At 50.3% G+C, this 20,778-nt stretch overlaps 1 protein-coding gene across 1 annotated transcript in view; it reads left to right on the forward strand.

Annotated features, from left to right (window-relative positions):
- LOC135811247 (uncharacterized) overlaps positions 1–20,778 on the forward strand; it is a 170,319-nt gene that overhangs the window by 55,153 nt on the left and 94,388 nt on the right. Inside the window, exon 5 of the mRNA XM_065324444.1 lies at positions 7,594–7,722. Coding sequence (XP_065180516.1) covers positions 7,594–7,722 — 129 coding nt within the window. The remainder of the gene's footprint in view (positions 1–7,593; positions 7,723–20,778) is intronic.

The raw sequence follows: 20,778 nt of genomic DNA on the forward strand, positions 1-20,778 counted from the left end.
TTGCTGTAACACCCCTTATATCCACAATCAGCTCCCTCCTCCTCACTTATCTATTTACATGTGTTTCGTAATCCCGTCCATGGTGCGCTGGATAGCGCTAACGCCGAGACCCTAGGTTGGCGTTGCTAGTCCCGCCTCACTGGCACAGGCTCCCTGAGAGCCCCTACTAGTAGAGTGTCTGTCTTTCTCCTTTGTTGTCTCGATCATCATTTTCTTTTGTTTTCTTCTTCTCTTCTCTTTGTTATGGTCCATCCGTAGGAGGTGCATTCTGTTAAAAAAAGGAAACAAAATGGGAAGTGGAAGGGCGGGGAGCACGAGAGCAAGAACTCTAAGGGTAGGAAAGAGAGGACGGAGGGGAGGAAACCAGGAAACTTGTTAGTTTGCGAGTTATTCCAAGATATGAGTGCAAACAAGTACAAAGATAGCAGTATCAAGATCATTATGCTGAAGCGAAAGCAGAGGCTGATGGCCGTGCAGTTTTGACGGCTCCGAGGACATGAACAGGGTCGTACTGACAGTGGCCTAGGGGGCGATGTCCATGGCCAATGACCAACCCGACCGTTTCAGGTAGCGGTAGGTCAGAACCTTGAACTGCTGTATCCCTTTGGCAGACGGTGCATTGCGAAGGAGAGTGGATGGCAGTTCATTCCAGGCTTCGATGAGGCACTCCGCGAAAGAGCGCAGCGCAACCTTGCACGATCTGGCAGGTAGGGCTGTCTTGAGTTGAAGCTCGTGCGCAAGGTTGGCTGCCGAGCGGGTACGTGTGGCAGGCGTGATGGCGGGTGCGATTGCTCTGGCTGGGTGTGTCGCTGCAAGAGCTGGTGGGCTTTTGATGTAATGGACCTTGTGCAGAGCTGTGAGGCCGGCCACACGACGCCGCAGGGACAGAGTGTCCATTGCAGCCCCTGTCCCAATCAGGGTGAGGGCACGATGCTGGACTCGGTCCAGCGGTGAGAGATTGGTAGCCGCAATTTCCATAATACAAGTGGGCAGTACTCCATTAAGCCTAGTTCACATTTGACGGGGTGCGACGGGACGCGACGTAAGGACCGACGGGAAGCGACGGGACAGTCTGACGGGGTCCAATGTGAACACCAGGAACGGAAACGCAACCGTACTGCCGTACGGATCAGGAAGCGACGGGAAGAGTTGGATCGATCCAACTTTTCATACCATAGACGGGCATAGACTGGGACGCAAGCGTACAAAACAGCTGCATTCTGATTGTGAACAGGAGACGGCGTTGTGCGCCAACTACTCCCGATTCGTACTTGGAAATTTTAAGCATTTCGAACACTGCGCTTCCCATGATAACTCGCAGAATGGCTAACACGACTTGAGTTGAATTTTAGCAAGATAAGGTCTGATGTCAGGTATGGTATTTAGGGATAGTTCAGGAGCATGACAAACCAACTGTTTTATCATTTCCTGGAGCTATTATTTGAATGGCACACCTTTCGAAGCTACTTTTCGGTGTTCATGGCAAACTGGTATTGTGAACTTGAGACTGCTTCGTTCAAGGAGACATAATTGAAGAGAAGTCCCGAAAAACAAGAAATTAGGTCCAAAAAGTCACCCTGTCACGGACCGTGCCTTATGACTGGCGCAGTTCGCTGTTGAACGACGCAACGACTGCAGCATGTCGTGTCGTAGAATCGTACAAGATTTTACAGCTCACCCCAGCCTTCCCGACAGGCCCTTACGAATGAACCCCCGGTTTGCTGTGGCCCGGCCCGGTGGGTGCAGGACATGGCACGCCTTCTGGAAGAAACCAATTCGCTGTGTGGCACGCACTGCAGTTGCTCGAAGATGCTCTGAGTATGATAGATGGGAATCAAACATCACTCCAAGGAGCTTCAGCCGCGAACATTCCGCGACCGCTGTGCCGTTGAACTGGATGGGTGGTGTCTCCCAGGGTCTGCGGTGGCGGGACACAGTCATGGCATGTGATTTCGTTGGCTCGAAAGTGACGCGCCAATGAGCACCTCATCCGGCAAGTGCATCCACACCAGCTTGGAGGTTGCGGCACACTTCTGTCACAGAATGTGGCATTGGGATGTGGGCATAAAGCGTGGTGTTATCTGCGTAAACAGTCGGAGTTATCCCTTCGAGTAGGACGTCGCAGGCGTCATTCACGTACAGCAAAATTAATGTGGGCCCAAGGATGCTCCTTGTGGGACCCAGCATCAATCCTGTAAGATTCTGAAGATGCACCGCCGACTACTGCCTGCACCTTGCTGTCATACAGGTAGTCAGACAGCTAGTTGAGGAGGGGAACAGTGAAGCCGTATGACGCAGCCTTGTGGAGCACACCTCGGTGTGAAACTTTGTCGAATGCTCCTGCTATGTCTACAGCCAGCACGCGGACTGCGCCACCACGGTTGACTTCGGAGACCCAGGAGTGGTTGAGAGACGTGAGCAGGTCAGATGTGCTGAGCCCCTGCTGGAATCCGTACTGGTAGATGGACAGGGCCTTTTCATGCTCAAGATGATTGATTATGGCAGTGTTGACAATCTTCTCCATGACTTTGGAGACAACAGATAACAAGGACACAGGTCAGCAGTTCTTAACAGCAGAGTGAGACTGCTTCTTGTGTATCGGGACCACACGGGCTACTTTCCAGAGAGAGGGCGGGACATGGCACCGAAAACAGAGTGAGAACAGCTGGGCAAGTAATGCAGCCAAAACCTTTGAGCACTGCTTCAGAACTGTGGCAGGGATGCCATTGGGTCTGGTAGCCTTGGTCGGATCCAGCTGGCGGAGCTGGCGCTGGACTGTCGCTTCCCAAAAGCGGCCAGTTGTCAGGGCAGATGTACACCTAGGAGGAAGGTCAGGAAGGTCGGAGTGCTGTAGATCTTGATCACCCAGCCTGCATTGGCTCGCAAAAAAATTTCCAAAGCAAGTAGCTTTTCTTGGTTGGTGACATATTCTCTGCCCTGGGCATTACGTAGGACAGGGATAGACGAGCTGCGGCCAGAGCCTGCAGCTTCCTTCAGGAGTGACCACCATTGCTTGTTTCGCACTGATCCATGTTTGAGCCGATCTCGGATGCGGGCAAATTCTGCCTGCTTTGCGAGACGGAGGCAATTGGCAGAGGCTTTGGCACTGGACCCAGACTGCATTTGCTCGCAACGAATTCTCCAAAGCAAGTAGCCTTTCCCTGGTTGGTGACATGTTCTCTGCCTTGGGCATTGCGTAGGACAGGGATAGACGAGCTGCGGCCAGAGCCTGCAGCTTGCTTCAGGAGTGAACACCATTGCTTGTTTCGCAGTGACCCATGTTTGAGCCGATCTCGGAGGCGGGCAGATTCTGCCTGCTTTGCGAGAGAAGGCAATTGGCAGAGGCTCGGACTTTGGCATTGTAGTCAATGATTTGCTGGTGACAGGTGGGGTGTCTCCTCAGACGGTTCCATGCATAATTCTTTGCCTGGGTAGCGGCTGAGCATTCCGGCGTCCACCAGGATGGATCTGTTGGCTTCGTCGAAAGTTCTTTGCGTGGAATGAAGCGATTCATGCCTTCCATGACAACAGCCGTTACTGATCTGCACGACGCCTCGGGATCCTCTGATATATTCCAGTTTGCTGTTGAGTAGAAGTGCCGAAGCCGACCCCAGTCTGCCTGAGCATACCTCCAAACGCGCCGTTTAGTCGGTGGTTCGCGGAGTGGGGTGGCATCAAAAGTGGCCACAACGGTGGCATGATCTGATGCTCCAATGGGGTCCAGTACATTTACCTCCACGGAGGTCTCCGAGAAGTCGCTGAGTATGAGGTCCAGGGTGTTCTCACCACGTGTCAGTTGAGTAACGTGCTGGTGGAGCCCGTGGAACGCAGAGAGTTCTGCCTTGTATTCACCAGCTGTTGTAGTCTTCGTGCTGCATAGCCAGCTTTCAATATGAACATTTAAATCCCCGGCTATCACAACGCTGTTCCCGAGGGATCGAGCTTGATCCATGACTGAGTCAGGATACTCAAGCAGAGAGACATCTTGTCCAGGGCACGACCCGGGTCGGTACACTGCACACATAACTACTTTCTGGCCATTGTCAAGGTGCAGGCGAAGCCAGATGAACTCATGGCCATGGTAGTTGGTGTCACTCAGGTGGTCAAAGGGGAGGGAGTCCCGGACCCAGACTACAACTCCGCCGCCTTGAGCATATCGGTCAAGTCGGAGGGGTAGGTGGAAGTCCAGCATGGAGGAGTCAGATAGTGAGGCTTTCTCCGGAGTGAATGTAGTCTCTGTTACGATGGGGATATCAGATCTGCTTCGTGCAACAGCATGCTGGAAGGCTCCAAACTTTGACAGCAGCCCAAAAGCAGTTGTCAGCAGTAGCTTCATTACTGGTATGTCCTTGCGCAGCTGGTGTTCATTGGCGTTTGTGTGGCTGAATCGCTCCAGCTGAGGCAGCCTCTGCCTCACTGTCCCTATCACCTCTGCTGCCCACGTTGCCGGCGCCAGATTCACCACATGAGGTGTCACCCTGTGGCTATTTGCGGTGTCGCCAGGCTCGAGCGTAAGTGGCCATGGCCAGCAGTTCGCAGCAGTGACTGTTTCTAAGCCTCTGGCGTCGAGCCTCAATCGGGCGGAGACTTTCCCGTCTTCCGTGGTGTGCATGCTGCACTCGTGGACCTTGACAGATTTCACCATGGCCACAGATCGCTGCTGAGTGAACTCTGTCACTCGCTCCACTGTGCAATAAGCGTTCAGATTTCCCACATACACGACTGCCTTCCTTGTTTGGTGGGTTTCTTTAGACACTACCTCCGACAAGCGAAACTTGGCGCGTTTTTTACTTCAAATTATTCGAAATAAATCACACTTTACAATCAAAACTAATGATTGAATCACCACAATTCAACTTTGTATTGCTCAACCAGGACATTAGAGACATCTGTTAGGCTGAACAACTCTCCTCTGATTCAGCGATCGCAGTTTCTTCTGGAGACGATTTGTCCCTGTTTTGAGACAAAAGTGCGACTAGAGCGGATTCAGTTGCAGCAAGTACCTTTGTTGTAATCGCTTTGAAAATCTCTATGTCGAGCCACGGTGTCGAGGGTAGTCGTTTCCGCCGCCACTATCCAGATTGACGTGGTAGGAACTGTGCAACACCTCCACAAGCGCCTGCACTCCAACTGTTTTGCAGGGTATTCTCGCCAACTGTCCAAAATTGCCTGTAGCAATTACTGGCGATTTTCCTTAGCCACCAGAGACGCATCGCTCTAGTGGCTGTTGAAAGACGCTAGGACTGTTTGGCATGGACGCATGTACTCTGTGCTGGCGGAGTGACCAAGAGGAGAGAGAGAGAGAACTCCTTGGTTTTGCATTGCAACGCGAAAGCACGACAATTCTCCTTCGCAGAATGTATGCGCGCACAGTTTTCTGGTACACGAGAGACACGCTTGCCTCTGACTGATAAGTCTTAGCCATGTGCCACTCACCAGCTCGTCGCTTGGCGTCCTGCACCCGGTTGCATGGAGCTACAAGTACTAAGTAGGTCATACCTCACAGCCTTGTGAAGTAGTTTTGGTATCAACACAAAAAAATCAAAAAAACGCGCCAAGTTTCGCTTGTCGGAGGTAGTAGTTTCCACAATTTGTCAGCGATTGGGTGGAACGATGTTTTCTGGGGCTTGACTGGGAGGGGGGGGGGGGGGAGGAGGGGGGGGGGGGGCGCCCAACAGTCTGAAAACTTTCTTCTTCCTCACTCGAGATCTCACGATCACTGCCAGTGTCATCCACGTGTACGCGTTTGAAAGCGCTACAGTATTCTCCTGCTGATGCACCAGTGCACTTGGTGACCTGGTCTTTTCGCGTACGGGTACGGCTACGAGATCCCTTCCGCCTCGTCGTACTCTGGGGCTGCTGTTCAGCCGGAGGTAAGGTAACACTTGCCCTTGCAATGCCGGACTCCTTAATGGTGACAACCTCCTCTTTCAGTCCTGTTATCTGCACGACCAGTTTGTCAATCCAGTTTTGGAGTTGGACCTCCCGGGTTGCAGATTCCGACACGAGCAATGACAGCGTCTTGACAATTTCAAGGACGGAAGTTTCTATTTCAGGGATGGAGCTCAAAAGTTTTATTTCCGATTCCGTCATGCTGCGAGTGGCAGTTTTGGTCGGCATAGCTACCTGTGTCTACCAATTGCTACTAGTACTACCTAGACTATCTACTAACTGTTCCTCACCACTCTTCTCTTCTACCCTGTAACTACCTCCAGACCGGCCTGGTGCCGGCTGGGCTGAGAAATCGCGCGAAAAAGTATGGAGCTCGAAAAATTCCAACCGTACTCTTCAGCTACTTTTTCTTGCATCTAGTACTAAGTATTTCCCTAATCTACTCTTCTTAGTTCTAATGCCGAGAACTACAGAAAACAAAAGTACAGATAGATGAAGGAGGGAAACCGACTTGCTTTTACAACAAAAACTTGTCTGTGTGTGCGGGGAGAGGCGGGGGGGGGGGTGTTGGCAAGTCATTTGTGTGTGGGGGAGGGGGGGGGGTATTGGCGATTACTCTGTGTGTGTGGGAAGGGGGGGGGGGGAGGGGATGGGGGAATGGCCGAGTCATCTCGGTTGTGGAAGGGGGGGGGGATTATTGGCAAGTCATCTGTGTGTGGGGAAAGGGGTTGGGGGGGGGGGGGATATTGGCAAGTCGTCTGTGTGTGGGACTGAGGGTGTTGGCAAGTCATCTGTGTGTGGGGGGGGGAGGGTGGGGAGGGGATGGGGGGAGGGCGGGAGGGGGGGGGGGGTGTGGTTGTAAAGTAATGTGTGTGTTGGGGGAGGGGGGACGGAAGGGCAATGTTCGGAAGTGATGTGTGCTTGGGGCGGGGGTTATTGCCTCGGTTAGTGTTTGTGGGGAGGAGTGTGTGTGTCGGGGGAGGGAAGGGGGGGGGTATTGGCAAGTCATCTGTGGGCGGGGCAGGGGGTGGAGGGGGAAGGGGGGGGGGCAGGAAAAGTGTTGGCCAGTGATGCAAGGGTGGGTGCAGGTAGCTTGTGTGTGTGTGTGTGTGTGTGTGTGTGTGTGTGTGTGTGTGTGTGTGTGTGTGTGTGTGTGTTCCATATGGTGCAGTGGTATGTGCAGTCGATTTCCAATCGAGAGATTGCGGGTTCAATTCCCGACGATTATGGTCGCACACGTCTTTCTTCTCTTTCTCATTCTCCTAGTTTTTCTTTCATTCTCCTGGGTGGTTACCAACAGCCAGTGCATGCCAGAGTATGTGCTGTGGTGTGTATGTCGAAAAAAATAAATAAAAATAAAAAAATAAAAAATGGAAAAATGAAAAATAGGGATTCACTGTCCAGAAAAAGTAACTTCAATCAGCTGTGTGGTGGATACCAGGCTAACGAATTAAAAGTGGCGGTCAATTCATCAGCCTTGCAAGCTGTTGAATGGTGCAATCCCAGCACAAGTTGCTATGTCTAACATAGCTGTTCGCTGTCATCGCTTCCACGATGGGCAGGTCTGAGGTCTGAGGTGTGTGTGTGTGTGTGTGTGTGTGTGTGTGTGTGTATGAGAAGTTATAGATATTATAACATTGTTCTATGACCATATCTACTTACTTCCTAGCTTGCATTTGCTATTGTGTTGCATTGTATTAGATTTCCCGTCACTACAAGCAACATGCACTCCTTCACCAGGACTTACAAACACCTGAACAACAAACCGGGGTCATTGATCAACTGAAGACGGAAGTAGAGAAGGTTCAGCATGATGTGGATGCAATGCAGGTTAGTTGAAAGTGTGTTGATTTGATTTGCTTATACTCCATCTCTGTATACCTGTATGTATGTATACTTCAGAGGTGTATGTACACTAGTGCTGAAACGATTATATCGAATACTCGTTACTTACTCCATAAGAAATAGATCGAGCGGTTATTTCGATTTTATCGGCTAAGCAAGTAGAATGGTACTTGCGCTCGGTACGGGATTTCCCCCCTTTTGGGGTGGCACAAAGCTTTTTTTTAAGCGTACATTCACCGAAACTGTTGCAAGTACGACACGGATTTGTACATGAATGTACACTTGCAACATCGATGAACGTGTAAAAGTACAAGCGCGATCTGAGAAACATCGACGCAATCACCGCCGCCGTTTTTTCAGGTGACTACTTTTCTCACATACAGCATGCAGGATTGGCAGGCTCAGTATGTGTCTACACTAGCTGCAGGGGCTGGAGTTCCCTCCAAGTGCGAGTAGTCTTGAGCTAAAGACAGTAATGTGGTCTTCAGTTTCGTGTTTTCAGTTCCGTTGATGGTTCCCGAGCCAGTTTGCTCGACGATGAGCTAGTCCTGGCGTCTGGGCCTATTTTTGAACATAGACAGAAATAAATCAACTAGTTACTTGTCAGTGCGCCTCCAGTCAGCTCATCCGTCGGAATCCGCCCATCTACACCACAGGCCGACTTCTCTGACTTCATCGTCGGAGTCAGCGAATTCACAGGCGAAGGGCACCATCAGCTCTTGGGTTGCGTGCGTGCGTGGGTGGGTGGTTGGGTGCGCGCGTGCGTGCGTGCGTCCCATATGGTGCAGTGGTATGTGCAGAGATTTCCAATCGATAGGTTACGTGTTCGATTCCCGACGATTATGGTCACACACATCTTTCTTCTCTTTCTCAGACTCTTCCTGACTTTTCTTTCATTCTCCTGGGTGGTTACCAAAAGCCAGTGCATGCCGGAGTATGTGGTGGGATGTGTATGCGGGAAAAAATAAGAAAGACCAAAAATTAGGGATTCACTGGCCGGAAAAAGCCCCTTCATAGCTGTGTGGTGTAGACCAGGCTGAATAGTGGCGGTCAATTCTTCAGCCTTGCAAGCTGTTGAAAATGGTGCAATCCCAGAACAAGCTGCTATGGCTTCTGCTGTAGCATCGCTATCATCGCCTCCGGCAATGGGCGTCCAATGATCCAATGGTGGGTATGTGTGTGTGTGTGTGTGTGTGTGTGTGTGTGTGTGTGTGTGTGTGTGTGTGTGTGTGTGTGTGTGTGTGTGCGCGCGTACATGTAACCTATCAAGGCAAAGTGTATCAAGGTCAAGGTCAAGGTGCGCGTACGTGTGTGTGTGTGTGTGTGTGTGTGTGTGTGTGTGTGTGTGTGTGTGTGTGTGTGTGCGTACGTGCGTGTGTGCGTGTGTGCATGCCTGTGTATGCATATGGGCCGCGGTCAGCTAAACATATCTGAGTTTTCGGAATGAAAAACATTTTTCACTCACATAGCAACCGGGTTGTACATGGGGTAGTGGTCTACCAGAATGTACTCACGAAGCAAAGGATAGTCAGGCAGAGGCAATGGCAGTGGAGACAGAAAGCAAGTGGTGCTGTGAATCCGCGATGTACTTATCCTTGGAGGACGCGGACCTCCAGCCGCCGTGTCGTTGCAGTAGTCTGTCCACAATGTCCGAGTTCGCTGGGGCCATCGCTCCACCTGATCGGATGCTGTGGAGACCATATGATGTTCTGTCAGTTTGGGTGTGGCCCTCCGCTACTTTCAGGAGTTCCGTGGCTCTGCTGTAGCTCATGGTGCCGCGCACGCCTGGCCCAGAGCGGGCGGAGGTTACCTTGCCCAGTACGTGTTGGTCGGGTGAATGTCCTGCTTGCCGGAGAAATCTCTCTGTTATGCGAACCGGGCATGGCATGGAGCCGGTGAATTGGCGAGTGACCAGAATTACGTCCCCCTGGCTCAGTTGGTCGTTCTTGTGGCTTGGCAGGTGCACGGACATATGTGTCGGGGTAAAGTCCAGCGAGGACACCACGAGGCGCTGCAAGTCGTCCCAGGGCAGTAGGGCGAAGAACCCAAGACAAATCATGGTGGCACATTGCAGGTCCCCCAGTGGTGCCTCCGGTTGGGCCATGGTGGACATCACTTGGTGGAACAGGGACGGTGAGATCGGAGTGCGGCGGGAGATGGGACGTGCACAGATACGGCGAGCGGCAACTTGCAGTTGCGTGATGACCGGTGCCGCGATCGGATCTGGGTGACCGGCCTTACGGTGCAGCCAACGTAGAGCCGCGCAGCCTTGTGCGACAGGGGCAAACGTCGTGCCTTGTTGGATCAAACTCGTTAGGTATAGCGCCACGTGGACTGCGCGAGCTGAGGAAAGGGGTGAATCCGGCCCCAGAAGCCCATGTACGCCAGCGACCGAATGCTTGCAGATATGCCCTACCTGTAGAAGGCGCCACATCACTGAGCAGGGCGACCGGTAGCGTGTCGACCAGGTGTGGAACGGCTGGATTCCGTATGGATGCCAGTTCCGTTCAAAAGGGGGAGGATGCTGAATAAGGCACATGCAAAACGCACGCACGCACACACCCACAGACAGGAAAAAGACACACGGGGGATCAGATCTGGACAGACTGTGTGTTGTTCCTGTGAGTTTTATCGGTGTTCAGTCCCGGTATTGTGGGTTTCCAGACTCCCCCACCCGGTGCACCCCCCAGGGGTCTAACCCTCCTCTGCCTCCAACGTCATCGTTACCCCGTGTGAGATGTATGTCGTGTAAATTATGAACAGAGTGAATTGGGTGGGGGACCAGGGGTGACAACCGCTGCTCGGAACGAGCCGGGCCTCATGTCGCCGCAGCTTCACGCCTCATACAAGCATGCACACAGGCAACCATAGCCAACATCACTGTCCATCGGGCTTCTACCTCCCTCATCATCACTGCCCATCATCAGGCTTCTCCCTCCCCCATCATCACTGCCCATCGGGCTTCTCCCTCCCTCATCATCACTGCCCATCAGGCTTCTCCCTCCCTCATCATCACTGCCCATCATCGGGCTTCTCCCTCCCTCATCATCACTGCCCATCATCAGGCTTCTCCCTCCCTCATCATCACTGCCCATCGGGCTTCTCCCTCCCTCACCATCACTGCCCATCGGGTTTCTCCCTCCCTCACCATCACTGCCCATCGGGCTTCTCCCTCCCTCATCATCACCGCCCATCGGGCTTCTCCCTCCCTCGTCGTCTCTGCCCCTCGGGTGTCTCAATCCACATGGGTAAGTGTAAGTTCATTGAATAGGCAATTCACGCAGAAAAAATGCCCTATACTAAAAAACGGCAGGAACAGAACAGCATAGGCAGCAAGCGCAAGAAAAAACACTAAGAGACAACAATAAAGGCAACCCCGTGGGGGGCGATGGACAGCACATGGGAGGGGGGGGGCACATGAACCCCATGAAGCTTCGAACTGCTCTCTACGCTAGCTCTGTCTGCTGATAAGCTGGCATGCCTGACGCGACACGGACGTACGCCTTGTACGCAGAGCTTGACCAGCGCCCTGCAGCTTGAATTTGCCACTCTGGGGCCTGTCGTTCGGCCATGGCCGTAGCACCACTGATCTGCAGAGAATGGCTTGAACGCCTGGGCCGAGAGCCCTCTTGAGAATGTCGTTCACGACGCTGGGGGGTAGGTGGCGCCCCTCGCGGAAGGCAAAGAATGGGGCACCTGTATCCACCCACTCCCTGGCACTTATGTAGGCAGCGACTGAACGTACAGGGCAGGTTGTGGGATAGCTGCTTGTGTGCAGTAAGACCAGCGCCACCAGCGCCCGACTGTGCCGGCTTCGTTACCCCTAGGGTAATCGTGACCTTCTCCTCCGAGAGGGCGACATGGCTCCTCTGAAGAGTCCTGTGAGTATCCACCGTTGTTGGTGATGGCGCCGTGTACTCGCTCACAAGCATGAGCCCGTGAAAAGCTGTGAATACTGCTGCCCAGAGCATGGCCTTGTCTTGCGGTGCATAATGCGAGAACTCCAGAAATTCGCGGATAGCCTTGATGTCGTTGGGTGTCACCGCACGTCTGGATGACGGAGGCACAGGCATTGGCCTGGACGTCAGCTTGTCACGGTCGATGCCCTTCAGCAAGGCCAGTATCCTGGGTGCTCTGAGCAGATCCACCGGACCATCATTCAATACGAAGTGGTGGCGGACGGCTGGTAGGTATACCCTGATTGTCTTACCAGACAGTGACGCGGACAGTGACGTCATGAAAAGAACTATATCATTGACCGTCGGTGCCAGATGCCTGAAGCGGAGCTGCTGGGCAAACTGAATGTAGGACCTGACTCCAGGGCTGTAGGTCTGGTGTGTCTGGGGCGCCACCGATTGGGCCAGGAGCCAGCTGGCTTGAGGGTCGAGTATCTCCCACCTGGTGGTGGCTGGAGGTTAATGATGTCGACCCCACCCATCTGCAATGTGGGGACACGGCAGCAGCACCAAACGCAGTGCATAATAAGCAAGCAGTTAAGCCAGTACGAAGAGCAAAACATGACCAACCATCGCATCGCTGTGCCCAGCTACAATGACTTTGAAGGCAAACTAACTGGCTGCTTGCGATACATATTTATTTGCCGAAGCATCCCGTTATTAATGCGCCGGTTTGGACGCGTTTGAGCATCCATCCCGGCGCTCGCCTTACAATCATCAGCGTCCGTCGCCAGTTTGCGGATTTAGAGCATCCTGGTGCCAGCTATCCTAAATGTTGGAACGTTCTCCATTTGTTAGTGTTTGTCTTCGTGTATTACATGTATATTACTCAGTATGTCGTAATTGGACACTGCTCGGTTATTCTCACCTTGTGCGTTACACTATTTGTAACGTGGCTCCTCTGCTTCAGTTTTCGTTTTATCTCTCTGGCAGGGACAGCCACCACCCGCCTGGTGAGTGCCAGCATCCTCCGGCAGTTGCGCTGGGACTCTACGATACATTCTTGTTCTCCGATAATTAGAAATCTGCCTTTCTAGTTCTTCGCTGTTTGAATTATTAATAAATTTTATTTGTGCTGTTTCTTGCGGCACTCGCTTTTGTGTAGATTTGACCTTTTTTGCATGTCCGCGTGAGTACAGATGACATCATGCATTATTTTCTGTCACGTGTTTTGCTTTGCGATTGTCGTTCAAGATGTTTGAACTGCGCCCGCTGGCCGATTTTCTTTGCTTGCTGTTTTCTTTGCCAGTCAAGCGTGGGGACGCTACGGTGTAGTCCTCCTTGGCTGTGGGTCCGGTACGGGGCTGGGTACGTGCGTCCCCAGCTCTCCGTTCTTTGTTCGTTTTGAGTTGGATTCTTCAATGGTGTTTTGAGAACATTTTTGGTAATACCGTCTCCTAAAAAGATCGATGCATCCAATGGTTGTGTCTGATTTTAGTGTGGGTTTGCGAGGGAGCCGGTATACGATCAAAAGTACTTCCTCCGTTAATATAATTTCTTTGATATTTTGCAGTTCAGTCCAAAGAAATCTATGGCTACAAAGCAGCATATGGGAGATAGATATTTGCTGATGTCACACAGCTCATTTCAAAGTAGTCCAGCCTCACTCTTCGTCAGAATCTGATGACGACTCACTCCCTGATGACATCGAGTCTGCATCCTGCTGACTTTCACCTCCAGCGCTGCCAGCTTTTATTCCGTAGCCTTTACAAACTGCCGAGACATGATTTGATCGTGGAGACCGCCAAGTTCTTTGCTCCAGCTGTGAGCTTCATGACCTTTGCTGTGGTGTGGTAGTTGTGGTCTCCGTGATGAGTACCAGCGTCACCGCCGTCTCCCCCTAGATTTTTATTTATTTAATTACTGTTTGCACTTCATGACACACTAGATTTTTATTTCCGTAGCTATGCAGAAGACGTTACTTCATTAACGTCTGGCGCTAGCCAGGGTCCACACAGCTTTAACTTGGTGTTTGTTTGTTTGTTTGTGTGTTTGTGTCACGCCTGGTGCTATCCCGTATCTGTCCCGTACCGTACCATCAAACACAGCTGGCCACATACAGCTGGCCGCAATATTCACATAGAGCTTTCAAACGCAAGATCATAACGTGAAGTAACTTGGAAGAATGAGTATGAATGCGAAGTGTATGGGGGGAATGCATGTGGGGCGATAGTGCGGGTTCGAATCCCAGGTAATGCCTGAAAAAATAGGAGAATTGAAAAATTTATAACATTCCTTTTCTTTTTTGCCATCATCAAGGCGGTAGACGGTGTCGTATTACCCTCGACCGTACCTGTCCCGTACCTGTCCCGTACCGTACCGTACATTCAAAGACGGCTGGCCACAATGCATATTCAAATAGGGCTTTCAAATACAAGATCATAACGGGAAGCAATTTGCAAGAATTAGTATGTATGCGAAGTGTATCGTGGGATGCATGCAGGGCGATAGTGCGGGTTCGAATCCCAGGTTATGTCTAAAAACAAAAAGTAGAAACTGATAAGAATTTATAACATCCGTAAATTAAAATAATAAACGAGAGAGCTTGGAAGCTCAGGGCCCTACGATATGCTTTTTTGCCTTGATGACCTAGACAAAAAAGCATAGAGATGTTATAAATTCTTATAAATTTCTCCTTTTTTTGTAAAGACATAATCTGGGATTCGAACCTGCACTATCGCCCTGGATGCATCTCCCGATACACTTCGCATACATACTAATTCTTCCAAGTTGCTTCACGTTGGTATTGGTATTGATTTATTTGAATTCGGTATCTCAACAGTACATTGTACAACTTGGGAAGATCCGAATGACATAGATACATATCGTTATGATCTTGCATTTGAAAGCCCTATTTGAATATGTATTGTGACTAGCCGTCTTTGATGGTACGGTACGGGACAGGTACGGGTCAGGTATTGTCGAGGACAATACGACACAGTGTACCGCCTTGATGACCTAGGCAAAAAATGCATAAGGATGTTATACAAGAGAGAGTTTGGAAGCTTTGTCACAACTCCGAGTTTCACGTATCTCTACGATCATCAGGCAACTGATGGATCCAAAACGGGCAGCCAGAACATAAGGGAGAGCAAGGTGGGAAATCCCGAGGGGTGTCATAGGCGACGCGTATCATAGCGCAAGAGTCAGGTGCAGGCGTGAAGTTGCCAAGTCTTCAGACTTGGGGCTATGCAGCAGTAGTTCCGGCATGAATGATATAGAATAGAGCTGGGGGCAAATGCCAAATCCACACATGCCCACACCACAACACAAACATACACCCACACTCTCTCCCTTTTCTCACATACACATACACTCACACGCGCGTCCGCACACACATTCTCTAAATCTCTCTCTCTCTCACACACACACACACACACACACACACATTCATTCTCTATATCTCACACATGCACACGCACACACACATTCATTCTCTATATCACACACACACACACACGCATTCTCCAAATCTCACACACACATTCTCTAAATCTTACATACACACACACACACATTCTCCAAATCTCACACAAACATTCTGTCTCTCTCTCTCTCTCTCTCTCTCTCTCTCACACACACACACACACACACACACACACACGGCCACAATACTCATCCTTTCATTCTCACACCTACCGCACACATACTTGCACCCGCACTTATCCAATCACCTACACGCACTCTCTTTCTCACGAATGCACACAAACACACACACACACACACACATGCGCGCTCACACTCACACACACACACGCGCACACACACACACACACACACACACACACACACTTGGCAGCAGGACTACCAGCTAGATTCACTTGACCTTGCGCGCAAAGTTACAGAGGTAGAACTTGTTTTCATGACGGCACTTGGACACAAGCTCTGACCTCTTGTTGAGGGAACGGGTCTTGTTGGCCCAGGCAATCTCCAGCTTCTCGGCCAGACACAGGTTGCAGCGCTTCGAGATGTTAGAGTATGGTGCGGCTCTCCTCACAACGGACCACCTGATACTGTAAGGTTTGTTTTCATCCTTCAGTCTCCAGATGTGTCTGGACAGTCTCGTTGAGGTCTCGTGCTTCTTGTGGCGAATAGTATGTTGATGACCATTGAATCGTGTCTTGAATGTCCCTTCCGTTAATCCAGTGTACTCCTTCATGTCGCTGCCGGTTACATGTGCCCTGTACACAATGCTCGATGCTAGACAGTTTCCTTCCAAGGGGCAATCATTTTTGACACGGCAGTTGCAGGTTCTCACGTCCTTGGTCTTATTCTGGTGGTCGCTGCGGAGGATACTATTGTTGTGTTGCTTGATGATGGTGGCGACATTTGGCATGCAACTGTAACTGAACTTTAGCGTGTTCCGGTTAAATATCTTGTATAATTTGCAACCCTTGTGGAAGTGCTTGCTGACGAGTTGCAGGAATCGCTGACCAATGTTCGTGGACACATTCTTACTGAACGGTGGGTTAAACCATGTGATATTCCGGTGTCTCTTCCTTTGTCTCTTCCTTTTCCCACTCTTCCGTTCCTCCAAGAACTGGACGGTCTCATTGTACCCGCTGTCTCTGAGCGCATTGTTGTACATTTGAGATGCGTCCTGGAATGTCTCCTCATCCGTTGATATGTCCGTTAGTCGTCGGCTGATGGAAGAGGGCAAGTTCTGGATGATGATTGGTGGGTGGTTGGATTTGTGATGGACATACAGTGGCCGGTCGTTGGGTTTCCGATATGGACGGTATTTGCCAGTGCGTAGGTCCAGCGTGATGTCTAGGAAGTCGACTGATTTCAGGTTTGCCTGGATGGTAATTTTTAGTCCTAGGCTGTTGAAAACTTTGGTCATGTCCTTTCTGATCTTGTCCACTTCCGGTCCCGATACGTTCCGGAACACTGCCAGCCCATCGTCGCGGTATAGTCCTATGTCACTGCCGTTGTACACCTCGGATAGTTTGGCCAGGGCCAGCGTGCCGACCAACTCACAGACTTCAGCACCGTCATAGCACCCCATCGTCACATCGAATACTCCGCTTCCCTTCTTCAACCACTCTTTCCCGAGGCCGAATAGCAGGGATTTCCGTGCATGGAGGATAGCTTCCTGGTCCTCCGAAGACACCGACGTGAAGCCTCTGGCAAACTCCAACGACGTTAATAATAGTTCTTCCGAGATAGACGGGTAGAACTCCACGACATCAAAACATACAAAAACGCAGTTTTGCTTTTCCTCCAGCCCCTCGAACCAGTCGATCACGGCGGATGTGTTCTTCCAGGCATTTGTTGGCAGTTGGCGCCGGATATCCTGGACTATCCTTTCCAGGATCGCCTTTGATACTTTTCCGACCTCGCTTTTCGCCGGATTGATGAGGCGGCATGGGAGGTTGTCGTTAAAGTTGTCTTTGTGGTCTTTTAGAGTCACGTACGCGTCCTTTTTTGCCATACAATCCATTCTCTCGTCCAATCCACGCGCATTGGCTATATTCCTAGCCTCCACATTTATGTCGTCGTATGTCTCTTCCGGTGCTTGCTTGTAGTTCTTGGTTACATTGTCATGCATCATTTTCTCGTAGCGGTCCTTGTTGACGGCATACATGTTCCTTGTCTTGTCCGCCGCCACGAAGATGTCGCTTGACTCCCGGATGTGAGCGATGTCATCCTCGAGCCGCCGCTGGAAACTGTCCGTTGTCCTTTTAAAATCTACACTCTCCACCATCCTCAGCAGATCATTCTCGAAAGGCTCAAGTTCCTCGACCTGCGGTGGACATTTCCGGGACTTGAACCCGAAGTTGTCCTGCTGTTGTTGTTCAGCCTCGTCGCCTTGCCCTTTCATAAAGAATATCGCCCGCCAACGCATCCGCTTGATGAGGCTTTCCACCATTTCGATAAGCCTGGTTGTGTACTGGGCTGGCGACGGAAGGGGGATGTTCTTTATCGAGTAGTTCAAGTCCACCCGTTTTGGCGCCTCCATCCTCCGACACGAACAGTAAAGCGAGAGTGCTCTACCAATAGGGAGCCCTTGACGTAGTCAAGTGGTGTGCTTCACTGTCCGAAGAGTGCTCAATGCCCATGTAGGGCAGAGCCTTGTACACAAGAGAGAGTTTGGAAGCTTTGTCACAACTCCGAGTTTCACGTATCTCTACGATCATCAGGCAACTGATGGATCCAAAACGGGCAGCCAGAACATAAGGGGGAGCAAGGTGGGAAATCCCGAGGGGTGTCATAGGCGACGCGTATCATCAGCCTCGTCGCCTTGCCCTTTCATAAAGAATATCGCCCGCCAACGCATCACCATTTCGATAAGCCTGGTTGTGTACTGGGCTGGCGACGGAAGGGGGATGTTCTTCATCGAGTAGTTCAAGTCCACCCGTTTTGGCGCCTACAAGAGAGAGTTTGGAAGCTTTGTCACAACTCCGAGTTTCACGTATCTCTACGATCATCAGGCAACTGATGGATCCAAAACGGGCAGCCAGAACATAAGGGGGAGCAAGGTGGGAAATCCCGAGGGGTGTCATAGGCGACGCGTATCATCAGCCTCGTCGCCTTGCCCTTTCATAAAGAATATCGCCCGCCAACGCATCACCATTTCGATAAGCCTGGTTGTGTACTGGGCTGGCGACGGAAGGGGGATGTTCTTCATCGAGTAGTTCAAGTCCACCCGTTTTGGCGCCTACAAGAGAGAGTTTGGAAGCTTTGTCACAACTCCGAGTTTCACGTATCTCTACGATCATCAGGCAACTGATGGATCCAAAACGGGCAGCCAGATCATAAGGGGGAGCAAGGTGGGAAATCCCGAGGGGTGTCATAGGCGACGCGTATCATCAGCCTCGTCGCCTTGCCCTTTCATAAAGAATATCGCCCGCCAACGCATCACCATTTCGATAAGCCTGGTTGTGTACTGGGCTGGCGACGGAAGGGGGATGTTCTTCATCGAGTAGTTCAAGTCCACCCGTTTTGGCGCCTACAAGAGAGAGTTTGGAAGCTTTGTCACAACTCCGAGTTTCACGTATCTCTACGATCATCAGGCAACTGATGGATCCAAAACGGGCAGCCAGAACATAAGGGGGAGCAAGGTGGGAAATCCCGAGGGGTGTCATAGGCGACGCGTATCATCAGCCTCGTCGCCTTGCCCTTTCATAAAGAATATCGCCCGCCAACGCATCACCATTTCGATAAGCCTGGTTGTGTACTGGGCTGGCGACGGAAGGGGGATGTTCTTCATCGAGTAGTTCAAGTCCACCCGTTTTGGCGCCTACAAGAGAGAGTTTGGAAGCTTTGTCACAACTCCGAGTTTCACGTATCTCTACGATCATCAGGCAACTGATGGATCCAAAACGGGCAGCCAGAACATAAGGGGGAGCAAGGTGGGAAATCCCGAGGGGTGTCATAGGCGACGCGTATCATCAGCCTCGTCGCCTTGCCCTTTCATAAAGAATATCGCCCGCCAACGCATCACCATTTCGATAAGCCTGGTTGTGTACTGGGCTAAGGATGTTATAATTTTTTCAATTCTCCTATTTTTTTAGGCATAACCTGGGATTCGATCTCGCACTATCGCCCTACATGCATTCCCCCATACACTTCGCATTAATACTCATTCTTCCAAGGTACTTCACGTTATGATCTTGCGTTTGAAAGCCCTATTTGAATAGAGCGGCCAGCTGTATGTGGCCAGCTGTATTTGATGCGTTTGAAAGCCCTATTTGAATATTGCGGCCAGCTGTTTGTGGCCAGCTGTGTTTGATGGTACGGTACGGTACGGGACAGATTACCGGATAGCGCCAGGCGTGACACAAACACACAAACAAACAAACACACAAATACCAAATTAAAGCTGCGTGGACCCTGGCTAGCGCCAGACGTTACTGAAGTAACGTCTTCTGCATAGCTACGGGAATAATTTTCCTTTCTAAAAATAGTTAGAATCAACTCGTAAAAACTCCAAATCAATCTCGCATTGACACAATCCTCGTTTATTCAACATAATCATCCTATGCAATAAAAACAGTTCATAAAAACAGTTCATAAAAACAGCTTTTTAGGATCGGACCCAGTCCGCATAACCAAGAGAGCTAGCTCCCTTGGCTGCTGTTGGAATATGAAAGAATGGGCCTTCCAGATAAGGTCTTACAAGGAGCAGTGGCTATAGTTATGAAATGAACACCGGTAACCATGGAGACAGACCACACTCTCATTATAGATACTGGTTATAAATAGACTGAATAAGGAAAATGATCTGATAGCCTATGAAGAGTAAAAGAAATTGAACCAATGACAACGAATACTCGTCCAGCACACGAGTTATCATAGCAACACAAATGACAGCTGTCCACTAATTTGGTTGTTGGAGATTGAGTAGGAGTTTTTACTGGTTGATTCTAAATACAATAAATGAGGAGGCCGAGGGTTTATGACCAATACAAACTAATTATAAAAACCTCGGGGGACCTCGACCTCGGGGGAACTCGGTTTTTATAATAGTTTTTATTGGTCATAAACCCTCGGCCTCCTCATTTATTGTATACATAATAATAATAAATTAAAAATATAATAACCGACGAGGAGACAACAGTCGTAAAATAGCAATGAAAAATATCAATTGTGCACTCATAACCATGTATAAACAATTAAAATGAAACAATTCCAGAACGTTTTCGTGTGACCATCATCAGTGGAACATCGTCACATAGTAAGAATCACTAAAACAACCAGTTATATAGTTATATTTAAAAAGTGTGAGTGCTACAACATTTTCTATGCAAGCAAAAAGAAAATGTTGTAGCACTCACACTTTTTAAATAATACGCACTCACCAGTTTCTGTTCACACGCACTCACAGCTGCCACATTCATCTACTGCTACCATTCTCAGATACACTGCAAAGGTTCACACTACACGCGTTATGCATAACCGCTAGCTGTGCTGCATGCTCACGCTTCTTTTCATATTACTCTAGCTATATAACTGGTTGTTTTAGTGATTCTTACTATGTGACGATGTTCCACTGATGATGGTCACACGAAAACGTTCTGGAATTGTTTCATTTTAATTGTTTATACATGGTTATGAGTGCACAATTGATATTTTTCATTGC

This window comes from Sycon ciliatum, chromosome 3 (assembly GCF_964019385.1).
Source record: "Sycon ciliatum chromosome 3, ocSycCili1.1, whole genome shotgun sequence".
Lineage (NCBI taxonomy): Eukaryota > Metazoa > Porifera > Calcarea > Leucosolenida > Sycettidae > Sycon > Sycon ciliatum.